Genomic DNA, 23298 nt, shown 5'->3' with positions numbered 1-23298 from the left:
AGTGATAAAAAATAAAATTGTATTAGCATTTTTAACTAAGCAATAATGAACATAACTGAGAAAAATACATCAAAGCTATGCATAAAAGTAAGTAGAAAATAGTAGAAAAATAGTAAGATAGCAGAGTATTACATAACTAGGCTTAAAAGTCACATCCAGAGAGGAGGTATTTGGCTCTAGATTAGCATATTTCAGAGATAATAGTGCAGAAATATATAAATCAAACAATACACCGTGTTAACCATATCAGACAAATTATAAGTATGCTTTCCAAAGTCAAATTAATCTGAAGAAACACACTGTTCATGATTTGTTAGAAAGTAAATAACGTGTTACCAATATGGAATTATAGTACACATTGGAATACATTGAAACTAGAACAGCTGTGACTCTTGTCATATTGTGCATTCAGGCCTTTTCCATCTATATCTGCCCTACTCAATAAATAATGAGTAAGGCCATTAAATATTGGGACAAAATTAAAAAGAGCACTTGTGTTTTTTAAATATATTTAGCCTACTTGCAATTTCTACATGCTCATAACAACAATTAATCAATCAGAATATTCAGTGCTATGCACTACTATGCCATGCATAGAAGTAAATGCATGACGTAGTATAAAACAAAGGGGAAAAAATACATTTCAAACAAACTTTAAACATCAAATAAAAAATAATTAAATGAAAACATTTTGCTGCAAAAAATACACGAGTGAATATGTTGTGTATGATTAATATCAAAACAATACATGAAATCCCTTCATTTTAAGGAATTGATTAGATTTACAGTTCTACATGCATAGATTTTTTCTTCTACTCCCCAAAGCACTCCTTCCCTGTTCCCTACCTACTCAAAAGCAATCAAACTTACTCGGGGTGCCATTTATATTGGTGGTGGTAAAAAAAAAAAAATCATTTACAAAGTTAAGGTGCATCCTCAAGCTCCCTACTAATTCATGTAGCATAAATTGAATTTAACTTAAGCCCACATGCAAGTGATTTCACCCCATACTTCCTTTGAGAGTTCAAGGATATAACAAAACCCTAGTTTCTGTTCACATCAACCCTTATGCTTTCCCCAAGTTTCACTTCATAAAAGCAAAGACAATGGTCATTGCTATTATCACAATAAGTTATAAGAAAGAAGTGCTTAAGATAACACAAATAAATAGAGAAACAACTGATTAAGCTAGCAATACATAATAGCCAGAGATTATAATAAAGGGACTCAATCTCACAAATGATCCAAATGGGGAGGAAGTTGCCATTTACCATTACACAAACACACAACCTCTCATTGGCAATTCATTGTGAACAAAATCATGTCCTTACCATTTATTGTATATTGCGTTGTTCTCTAATTGTAAATTTAGAAATGTTTCTCTAGAATATCCCTGTTTACAGAACATAATTCAAGTGGCTGTACAGTAAAGCAACAGTTCTTACAGTATTGGTGGTGCCAAACCAGTCACATTTGACATTTAAGGCATTTAGTTGGTGCTCTTATCCAGTGATTTAAAGTGCTTTATACTACGGGTCCCACTAGTGAAAATGCTTTTTGCATTTTTCTAATTTAACACAATGTTTTTCCAATACCAATTATATTATCAGTTAATATGACCAATGTCACACATTTTCTTACACTTAATTAGTGACCACATTTTGTTTTTGCTTCAGAATCCCAAAACAAAGACCAAAATTATTGACTGTAACTCAAAATCTTTCAAGCTACATCCACTAAACTCGGCACAGACCTTCAGACTGTTCTGGAATAGTGTGCCCTTTTCTAACTAATCAGACTTACGGTTTTTGCACAGTGGATGATCAAAAATGGGAAAAATTCCATTGACTTACATTAAAAGAAATGTTCAAATGGGCCAACAGAATGCTTGTTAATTCAAACTCCATCTGACATATGTTTTGCAGCAGGATGGTCTTCTCAAAACACATTCGCAAGGTTTTACAACCTAGACGTAACGTCTCTCTTCACAAGTCCTCTCTGTTTAGAGCACTTGCCATTTCGTTTGCCAAACATATACTTATGCCCCTCCCCTTAAATACGGGCTCCCCATCATTTTACAAAACCGCCTGCATTCAGGCCGATGTAATTTACCATAAAGTCTCAAGCACTTTCATTATAAATAAACTCTCTTCCCGACTGGATTCGTGAAGGGGTTAATTCGTGAAGGACTATAGTTCATATATTCATTCTGAGTGCTCCCCTCCTGGCCCAACATGAGGGTCACTCACTTGCGGCATACTCATATCGGACGCCGTCATGCGCCGTCATGTTTCCTCTCTGCGAGGTTATGTCGTGTAGTGAGGTGTGATTCTGTTCCCCATATGCCTTAGCATGCTCTCAAGTGTACCGAGTTGTAAGGGAATGTGTCGGCTACGTACGTAACCTCGGTTCCCTGAGACGAAGGGAACGAAATATTGCGAACACTGGCCGCACTGCAAAACTGCAAGAAGGTGCGAGTGATGCACTCCTTGTCCCTCAGTCAGAAAATTCTGAGGAATGGTGTTTGTGCACCTGCTTTTATAGCGGACAGCTTTGCGCCTAAAAGGGCGGGGCTCAAACACCATAGACAATATTAGAATATTGGCATTATTGTAGAGAAGTTTCAACTAGGTCGTGTGGAAGGACAACTCCCCATATGCGTTAGCACGCAATGTCTCGTTCCCTTCGTCTCAGGGAACCGAGGTTACGTACGTAACAGAGACGTTTTGAGCACTTGAAGGGCACTGCGGGAAGGTGACGCCACTCGAAAACAGTTTTCTTTCACAAAGAGCCCTTTTACAAGACTATTATTGAATGGTACATTCATACAGTACTTTCATGCTCCCTTTAGAGTGCCCACATCAAGAGATCTGTTCTTCGAAGGGAGAAGGGCATAGGGATGATCACTTTCAACTATCCATCGATCCATCCATCCATCCATGTGACGGACTGTCTGACTATAGAGCTTGCTAGCTAGCTGTTTGTCTTACTGTAGTGTCTGTTTAACCATCATACTTAAAACTTTTAAAAATAATTCAAACTTTCAGACAAGGCTTTGTAAAGCCAACATTAAAGTTTAACCTGACAAACTTTACCTATCTAGTTTGCTTTACGCTATTCAAAATACATTTTTTCAAATTTTTTCAATGTGGCCTCAGACTTCTGGACATCACTGCAGCATGACTATTGTGCTTAACAGATGGCAAGCATAAAATTATTCTAGTCTTCTGCTGGTGTGGGGAGGCAGACACTTTTCAGTGTCACACAATAAGACACCGCTTTTCAGCAGTACACAAAGGTTTGCTTTTCAGCACACACCAATCTGGCACGCAGACACACACAGACCGCTTTGTGCGTCTCTCTCTCTCAAACTGTGGCTCCATCAACGCTGACATTTATATAACTACCTTGACCTTAAAGTGAGCAAAGATAGAGGGCAATAGTGACAAATACGGCCATTATCCATTCTTGTGCTCTGAGGTTGAAAGCAGCATTTAAAACAGGCTTAGGGAGGTCATACTCCTTCACAGTTTTGGTGTAATCACGTTCACGGGATATACATTTGTAATTGCCGTATTTGTCATCAGTCATCGCTGGAATGAGGAGGAGGCATTCAGATTGGGTCTGCTGGCATGGGCTGCTCTTGTCCCCATGTAACCACCTGTAAGTGGCATGATGGGAATTGACCGGGCAAGAGAGGTAGATTGGTACATCGTGGGGCACAGTATGTCGAATTCTTAGTGGAACTGCTGTTAATTGTTGCAAGTCTCGTCTGGATCTTCCCACTAAAAAGAGATTCATTGAAGATTAAATGAATTAAAATAAGAATGTTGTCTTAGTAAAATGGTATATAAAACACTAGCCCAACCCCAAGTCTCTATGATATTCTGGTCTCTACATATAGCTCAGATCCGTCCTTGAATGCAAATCTATGGGATGTTCTTGCCTGTTTTATAGTTTTATAGGCAAAAATCGTGAATCCAATTGCTTGTCAAAGAAAAGTTATAGCACACCTGCCCTCAATATTGTTCAATTGCTTAAAGGGATAGTTCACCCAAAAATGAAAATTCTCTTATTATTTACTCACCCTCATAATATCCCAGGTCTGTATGACTTTCTTTCTTCACCAGAAGTAAAATAGAAAAATATCTTAGCTCAGTAATCCTTAAAATGCAAGTGAATGGAGATTTCTCATTTGAAGCTCCAAAAATCATAGACAGTCAGCATAAATGTCATCAATACGACTCCAGTGGATAAATTAATATCTTCTAAACTGATATGATTACTTTCGGTGGGAAAAAATATCAATATTTAGGTACTTTTTAACTATAATCCAATGTGAAGTTAAGCTTCACAATAGGGTGGAGTCCAAGCGGTTTCTCATGTGACGTATTCACGTTGCCATGATACCGACGTAATCTCACATTCTACGCTCGGTTGAGACATCCAGATAAGCACACAAACGCACCATTGTGAGTAAATAAACAGATCATTACAGATCAAAACCAACCAAGATACTGTACAGAGTTCCTCCTCCTCACTTGTAAACAGCTCTGCTCTTCCGGCTGTGACGCACGTGCGTCAGTTCTCGCGTTTCAAATGCCAATGCGATTACGTCACACGCACATACCGCTGCTGACCGGAAGCATGAATTAAAGTTAAAAAAGGTACTTAAATATTTATATTTTTCGTACCAAAATCATTCGTGTCGCTTTAGAAGACATGAATTTAACAGTTGGTGTCATGTCGATGATGTTTATGCTGACTGTCGGTGACTGTTTTCGTCAAATGTGTTCTGGTGAAGAAAGAAAGTCACACACCTGGGGTATCATGATGGTGTGTAAATAATTAGAAAATTTTTGGGTGAAATATCCCTTTAACCTTAAGGATGGGAAGTAGTAATTGCAAGCACTACTAATTACCTAAATTTATGTCACAACATACCTGATTTCTGTTCACACACATACGTTTCTCCATTAGCAATATTTTGTATTCCTCCTCTGAAAAAAAAATTAAAAAATCTAAAAATTAAAGACAAGTTTCTGGTTTAATGCATTACTATAATAAAAACATTCATCTATATACAGTATGTATCGAGCATACTTAGTTTGTGCCGTGCAACCATGTTCATTCCAAGCGCAGTATGGATCACGGGAAAGAACACAATCCTGACAGGAAGTGTTGTAGTCCTGACATCTCTGCAGGTCTAAAACTGACATCTGGCCAGGATATCCTACAAACAACTTCCTCTGGAGGAAAAATCAACAGGAGCAGTGAATATGAATTAGTGCCCGACCGATATACAGGTCAGCCGATATTATCGGCTGATATTAGCCTTTCACCGATATATCGTATCGGCGTATATTTTACTGATATGCGCAGATATTAAAACTTTTTTTCAGAACAAATAATGCAGAAAACAATGCTTTAGAATTGGTGTCATTATGTAGTTTGTCCAGCAGAGCGCGCTCCGACTCCATTGTTTACAGAGCTGACTGTGATCTGACGGTGGTTCTGTAGACAGGGCGGAGTTAAACCATGCGGAGTTGAGCGGTGTCTTCGCAGTAAATTGCTAACTAGTTTGTGAAATACATACTGGAATGTTAATATACAATGACCCCATCATTTTATATAACTAATATAACGTTAACCCTGTCCCTGACAAACATGTCACTAATGTCTGTTTGCTGTTAGCCAGCTATAGTTAGTCAGTGCAGTCAGTAATGTAGCAGATTGAAAGGTAAACATCAGAGCATCTTTTTGCAGCTCATCAGACAACAGTGCGGTGGTGGATTGTGTCTGTTGAGTGTTGATTTCATGCTATGCTGTTACCTAGTTGGTGAGACGCAATGCTGGTCCATATTTTACTCTCCGTGGCAACGAGCTTAAAAGCTATCTAGCTAACCACGTAGCTACTTTCACTGCTTGTCAGCTGAGTGGAAGCTAATGTGTAAACATATATTTACCACACTGTTTTGTTAAGGATTCACAGTTTGGTACCCCCTTCAACCGAACAATTCCAGTCGTTGCATTTATAAAATGTAATATTTAACAGTCTGGTTTTCCACCGTCGAAAGTTTGTACAGCAGAATACGGTGTAACACCGCTGCCGCCGTTTATCTTGACTCGGCAGTATTAATATAGTCAGCATTTGACTGATATTAAACAGTAATACTGATGTTTATTTAGATATTTATTTTATTTTTATTTATTCTTTATTTTAATGGTCAGCATTTGATTGATACTAAGTACTGATGTTTATTTAGCTATTTATTTTATTTTTATTTATTCTCTGTTTAAATGGTCAGCAACTGACTGATACTGAACATACAGTACTGATGTTTTTTAAGCTATTTATTGTAATTTTATTTATTCTTTATTTTCTCAGTGTTCATTTCTAGAATTTGTTGACAATGTATCATTATAATGTCAAATATTCTTTGATAAAAATATTTAATAAAGCAGCCTTCTGAGAACCTTTGCATAGTCATATGCAAAATCAGTGAAAAATCCACACAGAAAAGGTCTGTTTTTATTCCAGCTCAAAAATGAACTATATCGGCCACCATATCGGTAATCGGTAAATTTTCCCCCCTCAGTATCGGTCTCAAAAATCCCATATCGGTCGGGCTCTAGATAAGGTCTGAAAGTCTTTAAAAATAACAAGTTAAAAACAGTAAACAAGTCTGAACAGTGAAAATACATTTTTATCTTGTTTACAATGTGTTAAAAGATTGACAAGGCTGTTTGATTACCTTTTCAGAATCTAGTTTCATCGACTGTATTGGTGCTGAGCCATTGCATAGATGTGTCTCAGAAATTATGAATGCTTTGGACTCGTCCTCTAGGATTTTAAGGATCATGCCATTGTCTAAATGGAAGAGTTGCAAATGTAAATGGTGGTAAAAAACAACCTGTGGTCAACAATAACTGTCCTGAGTGCATTTATTGAAGGCAGACTCAATGTGGATTCAGTGACTGTACAATGTTAAGTGCATTTATGGAAAACCATATTGGTTATCTTAAGATCTCTGCTTTAAAAGGGTCATATCATGATACATGTAAATCAAAAAGTCATTCCTCTTTTGAAATAAAAGAGTTCAATGTACTATGAAAGCATACTGCAAGTTAAAAAACTCAAAACTTCCTCACCAGTCCAAAATGATCTATTGAAACTAAGTTGAAAAAAACATCTCCTTCCAAAATTTCTCGATTTCTGACATCAGAAACCCAAAATCGTTAACACACAATGACCCATTTAGTTTTCAGCAATGCCTCTTCGAAGTTCATAAACTTCCAGTCACTGTTAAGTAAAACGAAGGAAGTAGGATAGATACTAATGGAGTTATTAAACGAAAGTTCGTGAGGAACTTGCTCATCTAATCTGCCAATCAAACAGCAGGCTGCTTTGTATGTAAACCGCCGCTTACCTCACTCTATCGACAGTCTTTCTGGCATCCCTCCACCTCCCCATCACCTTCCTAAATCTTCTAAGAGTTCCTGCCCATAGCTTCCTCTATATATAAAGTAGTTCCATGGGGGCGGTAAATTTAGAGCTTGTGTCGAGACTCTTTCTCGAGCTCATCCTTTGTGGGCAGCAAGCCACATACCCTTTATTACTCAAAGATTATATAGGCAGGCGAACTCATGAATTAAGCTTAAACAACACAAGAATTTCACCAAGAATTCAAACTATGTGCTGTTCAAGCTGTGTGTTGCACCTATCACTGTGGATATCTTTCTACAGAATCCCAGTGATTTAAAAACTAGTGGTTTAAGTTTATTTTTAAGGTTGCTGATCATTTCAGTCCAAAACAGTTTGAAGGATGGGGCAAACTATACTGAACCCACAGCTTGTGTGTAAACATTATCCCATTTCACATACGAAGAGGGTGTTTACACAGAAGTCTTAAAAGTGGACCAGCAAAAATTCAGCCTGTTGTACTCTAAGAGAGTAGAAATGGTCATAAAAAACTAAATTATATTTTTGGTGCACAAGACCATGACTAATATATTAAGTTGATCTCAGGGGAAAAATGAAATGATATGACACCTTTAAGTACAAAAGAAGGTTCCTTCAAAAATACTGTTATGAAAAGAATAAAAATAGTGAGTGATGTAAACTACAGGACAAACAACGGTAACAGCGGAAGGAGCCTTTATATCAAGAGTTTTGTAATTGTGTTTGGTATGAAAGAAGTCACAGCAAAATTCATTATACAGAGATTTCCCACTATATTAATTAATTATGCCATATGCAGCATAGTGACGTACCTGTGGCCAACAGCAGAACATTGTGTATGCTTTCATCTGAAGCTTGGACTCTGTCAACAACTATCTTGGTATAGTTGTTATTACTTGTGAAAAAGGGCATGTCCTTGTGAATGGGATGAATCCAGCTCTTCATCTCTGGATAGTTTTTAACAATATTGAGGGTAGCACTGGGAATGGACTGGCTGTTTTTCACACACTAGAAAATGGAAGATGGAGTTATATCATATCTAATAATACAGAGAGAAAGGGAGCATTGTTTGATGTCTGAGGTCTGAGTCTATAAGCATTCCAGTGTTCAAGTCAAAGGGCAAGTGAAATGTTTGCTCATTTCTTCAAATATAATATGGAAAATTTTACTGTGGGAAACAATGACTTTGGTTCCCCAACAATGGGTAAAAATGCAAGGGAAATTCACCTTTAGGTCAAGGGTAAAAATATGAGGAAGTTGTTGGAAATAAACAATATGCAACATAAAAACTTTTGAATTTAAATGTATTTTGATTTTACTCAAAACGTTTTATATGGTATGTTTATATGATAGGTTTACTCAAAACATAGTTATGTTGGAAATGGTACCATAGATACCTGTGAAAATAGTCAACACTGGCAAAACATGACAAATCTGGAAACAACATGTGGATGACTACTGTCTTTACACACATATGGAATGTAAAAATATTTTCTGGTCTTGTGCGTATGCCAAACATCTGAGGAAAGTTCTGTGCACATTAGCTTACCACAGTGGTTGACCAGTGAGTGTTGCAATGGAGTTTAATGCATTTAAAGCAAAACTATGTTGTCCTAAACACTGACTTTTTCATTTATTCTACCCAAACAAACACAAAATATGAAAACAGGATGTTTTAAAAACTGATTAATCCAGAAATGTATGTTGTTGCTTACTGTTCCTGGTCTTGGGCTGGGTATTGCATTGTTATAACCTCTGAAGGTAGAATTTTCAAACACAGCATCAAGATCTGCCAAAGAGTATATGCAAACAGCCGTAGAGTTCCTATGGCAAAGGGTAAAAGAACAGGCTGTTAATGTACTAAATGCACATGCATTTGGCAAATAAGAAAATAAGGTGAGTTCTGCACTACTAGTGGCATCAAATGGAATTGCAAAAATACATAATTTAATTTTTCCTTCCTTTTTAAGAGTGTTGGGGTGGACTTAGGGTAATACTTTGTTTTGTTCAACAACGTTAGATTACAAGTTAGGTAGAGCACAAACAGATGCTAGTGAGCAGATGACAAGTTTGCCTGAGGAGGTAACCTTATAATCGAGCTACATCCGTATTTTGCACAGTTGAGTTACTGTCTGTCAGAGTACACATGACACAATGCGTAATCAACACGACAAAAATCAACTAAAGTGAGTGTTAAATACATGTTGCACATCACCTCTTTCGGAGCACGTGAAACATGGTGAGGCCATTTGTGGTCAGATTAACATACTGGATGAAGCTGAGCTATAATCGCATTATCTGGGTCTGTTAGTCAGACTTCACAAAAATCTGTGTTTACTTTACAGTTTAAAAAAATTTCCAACTGAAATCGAACTTTTAAAGTGCACTGAAACCTAATGAGTGATGCATACTTTAGCACGCACCACTAATTAACCCAGGAAATGCTTCCTTTATATGCTATTGTTTTACTTTTCTCAAAACAGGACCCTTTGTTTCACTATTTGGAAATTGGATCCTCTTTGTTCTATAAAGAGGGAACCTCCATAACAGGAAGTAACATGAAGGAACTATTTTCCATTTAAATCTTAAAAGATAATGCAGTCTTTACCAGCTGCTGGAGAAGAGTGCGTACACTCGTGAGTCTCGCCAGTCCTTGGCATGCTGAACATAAACGTCCTGCAGACGATTGAAGTACAGCGATTCTCTAGGAAACCCGCACACAGGCCGTGCCTTGAGGAAGGAAGTCCAGATGTTTTGGAGTAATTGCTTCGAACCCCCCTCATCAACCTAAAGAGAAACAGACCCCTATTTTTTTCACAGGTGTACAGGTGCATCTCAATAAATTAGAATGTCGTGGAAAAGTTCATTTATTTCAGTAATTCAACTCAAATTGTGAAACTCGTGTATTAAATAAATTCAATGCACACAGACTGAAGTAGTTTAAGTCTTTGGTTCTTTTAATTGTGATGATTTTGGCTCACATTTAACAAAAACCCACCAATTCACTATCTCAAAAAATTAGAATACATCATAAGACCAATAAAAAAAAATTTTTTAGTGAATTGTTGGCCTTCTGGAAAGTATTTTCATTTACTGTATATGTACTCAATACTTGGTAGGGGCTCCTTTTTGCTTTAATTACTGCCTCAATTCGGCGTGGCATGGAGGTGATCAGTTTGTGGCACTGCTGAGGTGGTATGGAAGCCCAGGTTTCTTTGACAGTGGCCTTCAGCTCATCTGCATTTTTTGGTCTCTTGTTTCTCATTTTCCTCTTGACAATACCCCATAGATTCTCTATGGGGTTCAGGTCTGGTGAGTTTGCTGGCCAGTCAAGCACACCAACACCATGGTCATTTAACCAACTTCTGGTGCTTTTGGCAGTGTGGGCATTTGCCAAATCCTGCTGGAAAATGAAATCAGCATCTTTAAAAAGCTGGTCAGCAGAAGGAAGCATGAAGTGCTCCAAAATTTCTTGGAAAACGGGTGCAGTGACTTCGGTTTTCAAAAAACACAATGGACCAACATCAGCAGATGACATTGCACCCCAAATCATCACAGACTGTGGAAACTTAACACTGGACTTCAAGCAACTTGGGCTATGAGCTTCTCCACCCTTCCTCCAGACTCTAGGATCTTGGTTTCCAAATGAAATACAAAACTTGCTCTCATCTGAAAAGAGGACTTTGGAACACTGGGCAACAGTCCAGTTCTTCTCCTTAGCCCAGGTAAGATGCCTCTGACGTTGTCTGTGGTTCAGGAGTGGCTTAACAAGAGGAATACGACAACTGTAGCCAAATTCCTTGACACGTCTGTGTGTGGTGGCTCTTGATGCCTTGACCCCAGCCTCAGTCCATTCCTTGTGAAGTTCACCCAAATTCTTGAATCGATTTTGCTTGACAATTGTAAGGCTGCGGTTCTCTCGGTTGGTTGTGCATCTTTTTCTTCCACACTTTTTCCTTCCACTCAACTTTCTGTTAACATGCTTGGATACAGCACTCTGTGAACAGCCAGCTTCTTTGGCAATGAATGTTTGTGGCTTACCCTCCTTGTGAAGGGTGTCAATGATTGTCTTCTGGACAACTGTCAGATCAGCAGTCTTCCCCATGATTGTGTAGCCTAGTGAACCAAACTGAGAGACCATTTTGAAGGCTCAGGAAACCTTTGCAGGTGTTTTGAGTTGATTAGCTGATTGGCATGTCACCATATTCTAATTTTTTGAGATAGTGAATTGGTGGGTTTTTGTTAAATGTGAGCCAAAATCATCACAATTAAAAGAACCAAAGACTTAAACTACTTCAGTCTGTGTGCATTGAATTTATTTAATACACAAGTTTCACAATTTGAGTTGAATTACTGAAATAAATGAACTTTTCCACGACATTCTAATTTATTGAGATGCACCTGTACATCTAAGACATTTGTTCATTATAGTTCATCTGTTCAACAGAAGTCAGCAGACATTTTAAACAACAAGCAAGCACATCTTTCCGACAAGTCTTGTAATGCAGTTCGTTCCTTGCTTTGGTTTCCTAGCAATTCATATCAACATAATTTCTGTATCTAACTCTTTGCGGCGAATTCACAAAATGGTTTCAGCAAATTTGCACGTGGTATTTTAATGCAAAAACCTGCATATTGTTCACAATCAAGTTTAACCAGGCACTAAATGTGCTTAAATTTAGCTCTGCAGTGAGTTTTTAAATTGAGTCATTATTATTTCTAAATTTAATATTTATTCACAACCATGTAAATTAGGATTAGTAGATTGTGGATTATTCATGATAATCAGTGTTATTTGCATGAAGCAATTAACAATGCACTATTACCACCCACAGAAAGCAGGTAAACAGAATTTTATTTAAAATGTATGTTTGCGTACATTTTCTAGCAATAATGGTAGCAGAAATTCATTAAATGATGGATAAGAATGTTACAACCAGCCATATTTCAGATGTGCAGAGGAGTCAAGTGCATTTTCTGCTTTTTAAAAAGCCAATTCAGCTGCCTGGAACGCAGTGGTGGAGTGCTGCTGTACAGCCCCAGAAAAGTATGCCAGATTGTGGTAGTCTGCTGCATCCTTCACAATCAAGTGCTCAGTGCTCAAGTGCATTCAGCAATATATTTTTGGGCTGTTTCCTAATTTGTGCTGTTAAGTTTATTGAATTAGGTGTTAAAATAATGCAGACAGCACATGCAAATAAACCACGCTATAAGCGGGAGCAGTTCATTCATCATTCATTCTTTCTAGAGCCTGATCTGTGTCGTCAGAGTCTATTTTTCTGCTGCAAGTGCTTCCACCTGGCTCTGCAGAGTTTACAGTCACATAACATCAGTGTTGTCCTTTTCAAAATTGTTTGCAGACAAGCAATAACTGCATAGTGTACATTGTTGAGTTAGATGCCAGGGAGGTTTATAGTGCTGTAATCTAAAAAGGCTATGAACCTCTGAGTTTCTCACATTGTGTTTACAGCCTCCTGGATCATTCAAGGTAACCGATCCCTAACAAAAAACTAGTTATCTGCAATTTATTTTGATGTATTTATCATGATGTCACAATCTGTCTGATGCCCCCCAATACTCCCGGCGCCACAGCTTGCTCTTAAAGCCACAAATTGTAAAATCAGATCTCAACTGTATCAAATCTTAGTTGGAATTCTATCCTAACAATGACTTCCACTCATCTGATGTATCTAATAATGTATTTCAATCTTGCACTGTGTTGTCTGAGGGCAAAACATACCTTACACACACGGGCCACCCTGGATATCCAAGGATCTGCCTCCGGACTGGTGTCAGAGTTTTTTTCACGAAATAAAATGTAAATCTTCTCATTCATGGGGTCATCAGTACGCTTGGCCAGAAAGCTAGAGATAAACGTGGGTTCTGTTGGGGTAGTAAACAGAAGTTAGAGAAAGAGAGTGAAAAGTAAAGCTGGTTCAAATGGAAATTGACACACTATGGTTTAAATGGTTTTCTTTCTTGTATTTTATCTGTCAAAATGATGGACATTATTTGGATTTAGTTGTCAGTGTTTTTAAAATGTAGAAAGTGGTACAAAAATGTTTGGTTAATACAACCTCTGAATCATAGGTATACATTGACCCGCCGAGTATTCGACTAGTTGGCTACTTTGCTGGGGAATTAGTTGACTGGTAAAAATGAGAATTTGTGCAAGCTCTTGTAAGTTTTCATACTTTGTGGGGACCAAATGTCTTAATTGAGATGTCTTTATTTGAAAATCGATTCATAAATAAATCATATAGAGTTTTACAATTCTAAAAATGCTAAACATTTTCTTTCTTTTTTTTTTTTCCCCCCAAGTACCATCTCCCATCAGACATCTCTGCATCAATTCAAATGTGTTCACATTTTTCCTGTAACGCAACTGGTCATTCGCAACTGAGACACTGGTTTTAGTCCTCCCGGAAACCAGGAAGTAATCTCCCTCTAATATTACATTTATACTACAGTGATGGTTAGGCTTAGGGTTGGGGATGGGGTTTGGGCTAGGGCATATGGTTAATAAAATATGCTAAAAGCAACTCGCTTTATAACTCACTTCTGTTGCCACTTTGTGGACATTTCACCCAGACACTGGAGCTCATACGTGCACAGTTGTTCAACAACACTTCCAGCTTCACCCACCGGGTGCAGTGATTCGAATTTTCAGGAAGCACAGACCAATTTTAGCTAAAGAACTTTTGACCTACTGTCGCCAAATTGAACATGAGATCGGTCAAGGTTAGTAGTTGTGAGAAATAGGCCTCAGATGGAACAATGTGACCTTTTTATGCTGATGCTTGCTTATCTGCTTTTATGTTTTCGGCACTGTCTTGAGCACAAAACTCGGTATTCGAGGTTGGGGGTGTAATCAGCCTTGTGTGACAAGAACCATATAAACCCCTTGCTTGCTTTTAATAAATCGAAGAACTGCTTGTGACATTCTGTGTCCGTGTATTTCTTCCCACCAGTGAATTCATCTCGTGATCGAAGAGTGACTGCGAGGAAGGCAGAATAAAGCCTCCGAATCGTATTTTGCTAACAGCAGTATTCATGAATCAATGATATACTCTATACAAACAATAGAAGTCTAATGTATGTCCTCCTCATTAGACAGCAATGCAAGCATGTGCATGTGGGTGTGTGTTTCTACCAACCTGAGACCCATTGATCATACATCCACAAACTTTTTCGATTGCCAGCTTTTCTACGAAACTGTAGCAGGGTACCATCACTATATAGAGGAGCTGCTGCATAAAGGTCTCCATCTGAACATATAAGACACTACAATTCAGTTAACAAGTCCATTCTCTAACCCACTCAAATGTGCATTAAAATCAATTAAAGTCTAATGTAACAATGTTCTTCCTGTGCAGGAAAGGAAAACTCTCTATGCACTTTCAAAATAATCAATGGAAGCTTAGGTTTTAGAATATATAAGCCATGATCTCCAGCTCATTCACAAAGTCTAAGCAGATCAGAGCACTAAGCAGACTGTGCCTCCAATATACCTGCCATCAGGGACAAGGAGTTTTGTGTACATGTGTAAGGTGAGATCCCTGTGCCTTCTATAACCTCATTAGAATGATTGCTTTCTCTGGGATACTGTGGAAAGGAGGGTGCAGACAAATAATCATTGATCAGTAACAAACAGATTTATAAAGGGCAGTTTTTTTCTTTTTCTCATAAGGCCAGAGTTTCCACTGTCGTGGAAAACCTGGAAATATCAGGGAAATTTACCAGCTTGTAAAAGTCATGGACATTAACAAAATTCCAAAAAGTCTTAAAAAGGCATGGAAATTTCCATTGTTAATATATTATAGATTTTTTATTATTTTTTATTTTTATACTTGGCTCTAATATATTCCATCGACTAGAAATTGCTTTATTTGTGAGGCCAACCCCTATAAAATTATTTAAAAAATCTTTACCTACAAATCACAACTGGAAAAGTCATGGAAAATCATGGAAGTTCATTGGTCAAAAAGGTGTGGAAACTCCTATAGTCAAACATAGTTGACTAAAGAGGTACACGTTTACTCTCAGTATGCACTCACTACAATAAGAAAATATATCACAAGTCCACATACTGTATGGTAGAAACAATGCAGTTGTAACACTTGGGACATTTGCCCTAGCGGCGACCAGATGTTGCTAAGTTAAATTTAAGACTCTTAGTTTGAAGTTCTGTGTATTCCTTGTCTTGTCATGTGATACCCTGTTTCCCTCATGTTTATGTGTCTTGTTCTCATTGGTTTATTGTTTTGTTAACTTGTTATCAGTTTTTTTTTGTCATTGGTTGTCTTTGTGTTTCCCTTGTCTGTGTATATATTGGCCTCATGTTCTCTCTGTCTTTGTTAGTTGTTAGACCTGTATGGATATTTGGTTTGTTCTTCTGTTATGTTTTGAGTTACGTGTGTTTAGTTTTCTGAGTTTTATGAATAAAAGAATGCACGTAGATCCTCCTTCTCACGCCTCGTTCCTACAGATGTTACAGAACAACTGACCTCTTCTATAGATCTTTTCGTCTGTTTGATCTCAAACAGGGAGAGGGGACCATCTAGCAGTATACCGAACAATTCTGTGGTCTCACCCAGGCTCTCAATTGGGGAGATACTGAATTCAAGGACTGTTATCGGTTCGGACTCAACGAGCCAGTGAAGCCATGTCTGCCAGGAGCCAGATGTGATCTTTCGTTAGTTGAATTAATTGACGATGCGCTGAGGCTCGCATTCTCCCCTTACACTATGGGGCATGGCAGTAATCCCATGCCACTGCCAGCTCCCATGCATTCCATGGTCAACGAGCCGGCACCCACGCCTTCCACGGTCAACAAGCTGGCACCTGAAGCCTCATCCGTCCCAGCGCCTGAAGCCTTGTTTGTCCCAGCGCCAGCGGCCACTGAGGCCATTCCCACAGCAGTGCCCCTGGCCATCCGGAAGAGGAGAAAGGCTCCTGCTCCCCAGTCGCTGCCAGTGCCCACGGCCACGGAGGCCATTCTCCTGTCACTGCCAGTGCCCACGGCCACGGAGGCCGTTCTCCTGTCACTGCCAGTGCCCTCGGCCACAGAGGTCATTTCCCAGTCACTGCCAGTGCCCACGGCCATGAAGGTAATTTCCCAGTCACTGCCAGCACTCCCGGCCACGGAGGCCATTTCCCAGTCGCTGCCAGCGCTCCTGAACACGGTGGTCGTCGATGAGCCTGTCCAGTTCCCCGAGGTTGTCGACGAGCCTGTCCAGCTCCCAGAGGCTGTCGACGTGTCTTCCACATCTCGGTCCGCTCCTGAGACTCCTCCTCCTGCGGCTCCGTCCGTCTGATCTGCCCTGGCCTGCTTGGTCTCCTGGTTCACATTGGTCTTCGGACTCCCCGTTCACTCCGCCTTGGCCGCCTGGTCAGTTTTGCACTCTAGTTTCCCCTGTGCTTTCTTGGACTGCCGGTTCCATGATGTTCTGCTCCTCCCATGAACTATTTTTTTGGGGTGTTATGTTTAGGAGTGCCAGGAGTTGCTCCTTAATGTATATCACAAGCCCACATACTGTATGGTAGAAACAATGCAGTTGTAACATTTGGGACATTTGCCCTAGTGGCTACTAGAGGTCACTAGGTTAAGTTTAAGACACTTAGTTTGAAGTTGTTTGTATTCCTTGTCTTGTGATATCCTGTTTCCCTCATGTTTATGTGTCTTGTTCTTAGTCAAGTCTTGTCATTGGTTGTCTTTGTCATGTGTTTCCCTTGTCTGTGTATATATTGCCTTTGTGTTCTCTCTGTCTTTGTCAGTTGTTAAGCCTGTATGGATGTTTGGTTTGTTCTGTTATGTTTTCAGTTACGTGCGTTTAGTTTTCTGAGTTTTATGAATAAAAGCATGCACTTAGATCCTCCTCATGCCTCGTTCTTACAGATGTTACAGCAGTAAATATATAGCAGAGACTATGCCAGAAATGCTATGAGTTATATACTTTTATAGTTCTTACCAGTTTCCAACACTTTGGATCTTCTCCATTTGTCCCACATACAAATGTATAATCTTGAAATCTTTCAATTACTGTCACCACATTTTCACAAGAACTCTGTATGGATGGAAAAACAGTAAGACCAAATGCCATCCTTTCTTTTTATCACTTTTTAATAGAATTATAAAACTTACCCCACCACATGATTTTGGTAAGTCTGGATTCAGAGTAAAGTTCTACAAAAATAAAAAGATTAAAACAACTTTGAAATACCTCTTACAGCTTACAACATAATTTGTGCTTTTGTATCATTTTGTGTTACATTTTGTCAGTCGGGGTTTTTTGTCTGACAGGACCGTGGCATCATTGTCCCGTGTCCGTCTTGTGTTTCGTTGTCTGTCTTTGTGTGAGCGCGCCGTTTCGGTTGTATTCCCTGCTGTGCGCTCTTCGGTCTGTCTTGTTTGGTGGCTGGAGTATGGTGTCTGGGTCCTGACTTCCTGCCTGGTTTGAGTTCGGTCTGTGCCAGGATCCGGACACTCACGCTCCATGTCTGTGTGTTACTGACGTGGGTGCACCGTGCTTACGTCATCTTGGCAGCATGCACTCGCGTCAATAGTTTGTCTCTCGCGAACAGGAGTGCGTCACGCTCGCGTTGTGTGCCCGGGCCGCGAGCTGTCTTCATGTTGTGCTGAGGTTTGGTCACTTCAGTCTAAGGTGTCAGGTGTGTTTGTGGCCGAACTCTCGCACAGGTGTCTGGTCTTTTAGTCACCTGTTGCGTGCACAGCGTGGCATTTGCCTCGCGATGTACGCTCAGGTTTCGTTTAGTGTGAGAATGCGTGGCATCACTTGGTTTGGCGTTGCTATGCATTCTCTCATCTTGTTTATCAGTTGGCCTGGCCGTATATTGCCTTTATTGTCTAGGCGATGTGCGCTCATGCCATTCGGGTGTTTTGTTGTCTTGTGAGAGCACGTGGCTTTGTTTTGTTTTTGTATCGCCGTGTGTCTCTCTGTCTTATGTCATACCCTGCCTCCTTATTTGCCCATTATTAGTTTATTAGCCACACCTGCCCTGTCTTGTTAAACTGTTGATTTCTCTCCCTATTTTAGTCTCCTGTGTTTGCTGTCTAGTGCCAGTTCGTCTTGTTTCCAGTCTTGTTTGATCCAGTCAGTCACTGGATTATATTTCCTTTGTTTTTTCCGCTTCTGGGTAGTTTGTTTATTGTTTTTCCCCTTTGTGGGAGTTATTTTTCATTCTGCGTTTGGGTCCTATGCCTCTCTGATCGTGACATTTTGGTTATGGAAAAGACAGAGTTATTTTCATATTCACAATGTCTATCAAAACAATTACTGCAGAGTCAGTCAAAATTATATGTAATATTATATAAAAGCTTTAGATAATGTTTTCACATTAATCAATGACAATATTAATGTTTAAATAATTTAGCACAATCATAGCAACATTTGAACATGCTGACTGCAATAAATCTTTTATGAACACCGGTTATACACCATTGCATTTTTTTTTTTTTAAATATCCTGTTCACTGCTTTTGTTGGCTGAGGCTTTAAATAGCTTATAGCAACAGATCCCTTTGTTAGAATTTCAAGGTCTGAGGCAGCTGTCTGTGAGCGTGACTGTTTGTATAGGATACTGTTCCTAAAATCTATTCACATCAATAATTCAACATAGGCTTGCCCTACTAAATACAGTCGCAACCAGAAGTATGATCTTTTAATTTTAGTCTTAAGCACTCTGGGTTTAAAATGGCAGGTTAAGAACATTTAACGGTCAACAATGAGTTACATCACCAACCTTATATAATATGCAACATATATTTTTTCATCCCAACTCTGAGATATTTTTGCATAGAATTGTAAAAGAAAGATTCAAATATGTGCTATTTAATTCCTGTATGACTGTATATTAAACAGTATTAAATTATATTAAATTATAATTTCCATATAAATGAACAACTATTCAAAAATTACCTCCAAAATCCGAATACTATCAACATCAACTTGAAGAACAACATTTGCTCCTCCGACCAATAGACTCTTTGATCCTTCTTGATGAAACAAGACTGTATGGCTATAATTTCTGTTGTAAAACAGTTGAGCGTCATCTGGGGGAGAAATAAATGAACACTGTAAAATGTGATAACCTGCAATTGTTACCTTAAGGAGCTATTTCTACCTCAACCCTTAAAAATTTGCTTTGTTGGTGTAACTAATGTATTTGGGTAAGTTAAGTGATGTTAAAAAAATAATGAATTGAATTGAATAAAATCAGTTAATTTAGATGTTACCATATGGACCATTTTTCTAGTGTAGTTAAGTTGTACATAAGTAAGATATAAACAGGGTTGGTGAGTAACAGAATACATGTAAAGGGAGTACGTATTTAAAATACAAAATATTAGTAACTGTATTCCACTACAGTTACTACTTACATCATTGGTAATCAGAATACAGTTACATTCAAAAAGTATTTTGATTACTGAAGAGATTACTTTGTATTTTATTGTCATTTGTTAATGTTTAGACTGTTCAGTTGGAAAACATTTATCCATATAAAAGATGCAATCTGAGGAGCTTTTGAACAGAAGTGATATGTTACATTCATACAAGTTCATACTTTTGTGAGTAAAAAGGTGGATATGATGTCATTGAGGAATTTTCCCTTGGGAGTTTAATAGAGGAGCTACATCACGTTTCTACAGCTAACAAGAAAACAGTTAGAAACGCTTTGACAGATGAAACATAAATCCAAGATTACATGCCTTGTCAAACTTTTTTATGAATTTAGAGTATTTCTACAAGAAATGCTAACAAATCAGCCGTGGGCCGTGCATTTTAAGTCTAGGCCTTCAGTGCGATGCATGCCATTAAGAAAACACAGTTTCACAATGAATAATGAATCATACATTATGTGGCAGTCAACTAACAATACCAATTGAAATTTTAAAAACACGTCCACGCACGAAAGCCAGAACTTGAAACGATACTTAATGCTCAAGCAAGCCTAATTTTAACTGCAGCATGATTGTTTTGTGAAATGAACGTCAAAAATCATAATTTTTCATATGAATCTACCAATGAGGTCTATAATACCTGGAAAAATCTATCTAATAATATTTGCGATTTAAATGTTGCTTGCAATAAATTTCGTTTCATCAGGGTACACGGTTATGCTGCGTTTCATTCAAGTTGGATGTGGGATATTCCTACTTGATATCTCTGACCATATTCAGAAGATGACGTTTAAGGAAACAAAACTGCAACACTCCCGTTAGGAGGGTTGACATGTTTGTGTGACATCATGCCCCTGCATCTCAGCGAAATCGGAGTTGAGAATTTCTGCACGAGCCTACAAGTTATAATTCTGACATAAAGATGCATTCCATTGCACTTTAATAGGAAGTTGTAAAATCTGACTTTCTGAGTTGAATGGAACGCAACACTACTTTTCAAAACTTGATCTGACACCGAATGCTCAAACAGCCTAATTTACACTTAGAAAACTCCTGATGTTGCTATAACAAAGCAAAAAGCATTTACCAATTTACTTGAAGTGAAAATCAGTCCTCCTTTCCTGTTTAATAAATTAAGCAATCACACAGTCATGCAGAACATCTCGTGTTTTTAAATCCATAAGGATCTCTTAAAGAGAGAGAGATTCTCTTTCTCAACGGCGATAGCGGCAGTAATGACGATCTCACGCTCTTCGCTTTCAAATTACATCACTTAAAGCGTGATTGCGTCACTCAAGGCTAGCGAGAAGGCCTCGACCGGGACATATCCTAAAGATCACACCCACCAAGAACAAATAAATCAATCTGATTGGCTGATGAATCTGACAATCTGACTTTAGTTGCTCATTCATTTGCACTGTTGAGGGATTCTGTGGAAATACTAAAGGCCTAAGGGGGTGGAGCTCAGACTCACGCGCTGCTTCAGGCATGCGATTTGTGAAACAGTTGTCAAAATTCGCTTGTAAGGCTCAAGGAATAAATTCTGACTGGATAAACTTTTCGTTTTTCTCTATTTGTTTGTAGATTATTTAAGAGTGGAAACTGATTAAAAATACATGGGTAAAAAGGTGATTGAGAATGAAAGGATGAAAAATATGTATTTATTTGGCATGTTAGGCCAGCAGAGAAGGCTTTGCTGGCCCTGAAAAATCATCACTGTAACCAATGTAGCCTTTAACATCGTATATACAGGGTTGGGAGGGTTACTTTTGAAATGTATTCCACTACAGTTTACAGAATATATGCTGTCAAATGTAATCTGTAATGTATTCTGATAGATTACTCAAGGTCAGTAACGTATTCTAAATACTTTGGATTACTTCTTCAGCACTGGTAGATTTTTTCACTTGTTTTGACTATAAAACTCTGCCAGTACAGTAAGACAAAATACACATGTTAAAAATACATTCTCTGAAAAACCGAAATATCTTATGCATGCTGTTCCTAAAACAACATAAATCAAACTGATCTTGTTTTAAGGATTTTTAGATATTTTTTTACAGGAAAACAAAACAAAAATTATTATCAAGAATATGTTTTTGCCCTAATATCAAAGGTCTTACTAGAAAAAAGAAATGATGATCTAACGTGAATTTTCTTGATAAAAAAAAAAATATGACCGTGCCTGGTAATGTGCATGTAAAATGGCTAGAAATAGCATTTTAGCTTAGCATACAGCTGACAATTTACACAAGGATTATTTCTATTTCTTCTGCTCCAAACTTACTTCAAACTTACTTCTCTGTCTGCTCGTATGAATGTAACACATCATAAGAAAGTGTTTCACCGCTGTTCAAATGCACTTTGGATCACATCATTTATATGTATAAATGTTTTCCATCTGAAAGGACTAAATATTAAATGAAACAATTTACAATAAAATGCAAAGTAATCTCTTCAGTAATCAAAATACTTTTTGAATGTAACTGTATTCTAATTACCAATGATTTAAATTGTAACTGTATTGGAATACAGTTACTTATATTTTGTATTTTAAATACGTAATCCCGTTACATGTATTTCGTTACTCCCCAACCCTGCATATAGAAAGCTACAACCAATATATTTATGATGAAAATGCACGTTGGAGCATAACATTTTTTCTCTAGTAAGACCTTTGATATTAGAGAAAAGACGTACTGCAAAAATCTTATTCTTAATGAGAATTTAAATATTGTTTTTCTGTAAAAAAAAAAACAAAAAAAGAAAAAAAAAGTGAATACATTAAGTGAATTTTCTTACTTGTTTATAGTCAAAACAAGTGAAAAATTTGCCAGTACTTAAGAAGTAATCCAAAGTATATAGATTATGTTACTGACTTTGAGTAATCCAACGGAATACGTTACAAATTATATTTTACAGCATGTATTCTGTAATCTGTAGCGGAATACTTTTTAAAAGTAACCCTCCCAACCTTGGATATAAATAATGATTATGTTCTAAAATCACAGACACATACAATAAATGGCCAATAAGATATTGCCTCATTTATATATTAGGCTATTTAAATAAAATTATTGTCTACTTCACACAACATTTGTGCATTTCTAGAATAGAATAGAATAGAATATGTTTATATAGTGTTAAAATGTTGCAATTAAACAACTTTTTATTTTATATTAAACAGCTCTGTCTTACCTTGTCTCAGAGTTAATCTGGGATTAGAAGAAATTTTAGAGCAAAAAACACATTGAAAGCAAGCACCATAAATAAACCAATGATACGCCAAATTCCCTTTGATATCGACAGAGAAGAGTTGCCTTTTTACATGCATGGTCCTCAGGAGTCTTTTACACTCAAGATAAGGCATCCCATTGCTACCAGACTCTGACTGTTCGATGTGTGTGTGTATTCGT

The 23298-nt window shown here is 37.9% G+C and overlaps 1 protein-coding gene across 2 annotated transcripts; it reads right to left on the bottom strand.

Moving 5' to 3' along the window:
- Positions 1–5: 5 nt before the first annotated feature.
- Positions 6–23284, bottom strand: LOC127437739 (semaphorin-7A-like). Of its 2 annotated transcripts, XR_007896595.1 has the most exons (15): positions 23081–23284; positions 19401–19534; positions 17607–17648; positions 17434–17529; positions 14974–15067; positions 14620–14730; positions 13203–13345; positions 10071–10249; positions 9178–9286; positions 8275–8470; positions 6756–6871; positions 5104–5249; positions 4945–5000; positions 2718–3785; positions 6–2404 (listed from the first exon to the last, which is right to left on the bottom strand). XR_007896595.1 is itself a non-coding variant. In XM_051692865.1 (14 exons), exons 1-14 carry the CDS (start codon positions 23250–23252, stop codon positions 3415–3417), a joined length of 1965 nt encoding a protein of 654 aa, XP_051548825.1. In that variant the 5' UTR covers positions 23253–23284; the 3' UTR covers positions 6–3414. The 2 variants fall into 2 exon arrangements, 1 of the variants encoding a protein (XP_051548825.1); XM_051692865.1 differs by having other exon boundaries at positions 6–3785.
- Positions 23285–23298: the final 14 nt, after the last annotated feature.

Source organism: Myxocyprinus asiaticus, chromosome 48, assembly GCF_019703515.2.
Source record: "Myxocyprinus asiaticus isolate MX2 ecotype Aquarium Trade chromosome 48, UBuf_Myxa_2, whole genome shotgun sequence".
Taxonomy (NCBI): Eukaryota; Metazoa; Chordata; class Actinopteri; order Cypriniformes; family Catostomidae; genus Myxocyprinus; species Myxocyprinus asiaticus.
This window is presented reverse-complemented; position numbering and strand designations above follow the sequence as displayed.

What these genes read in the sequence shown, in the direction of transcription:
- LOC127437739 (XM_051692865.1), bottom strand. Translation starts at nt 23,252, where the DNA reads ATGCCTTATCTTGAGTGTAAAAGACTCCTGAGGACCATGCATGTAAAA. An exon ending in CTCCTTGTCCCTGATGGCAG is followed by an intron (nt 14,731 to 14,973) that starts GTATATTGGAGG and finishes TTATATGTTCAG; the next exon opens with ATGGAGACCTTTATGCAGCA. An exon ending in GGGTGGCCCGTGTGTGTAAG is followed by an intron (nt 10,250 to 13,202) that starts GTATGTTTTGCC and finishes GTTTCTCTTTAG; the next exon opens with GTTGATGAGGGGGGTTCGAA.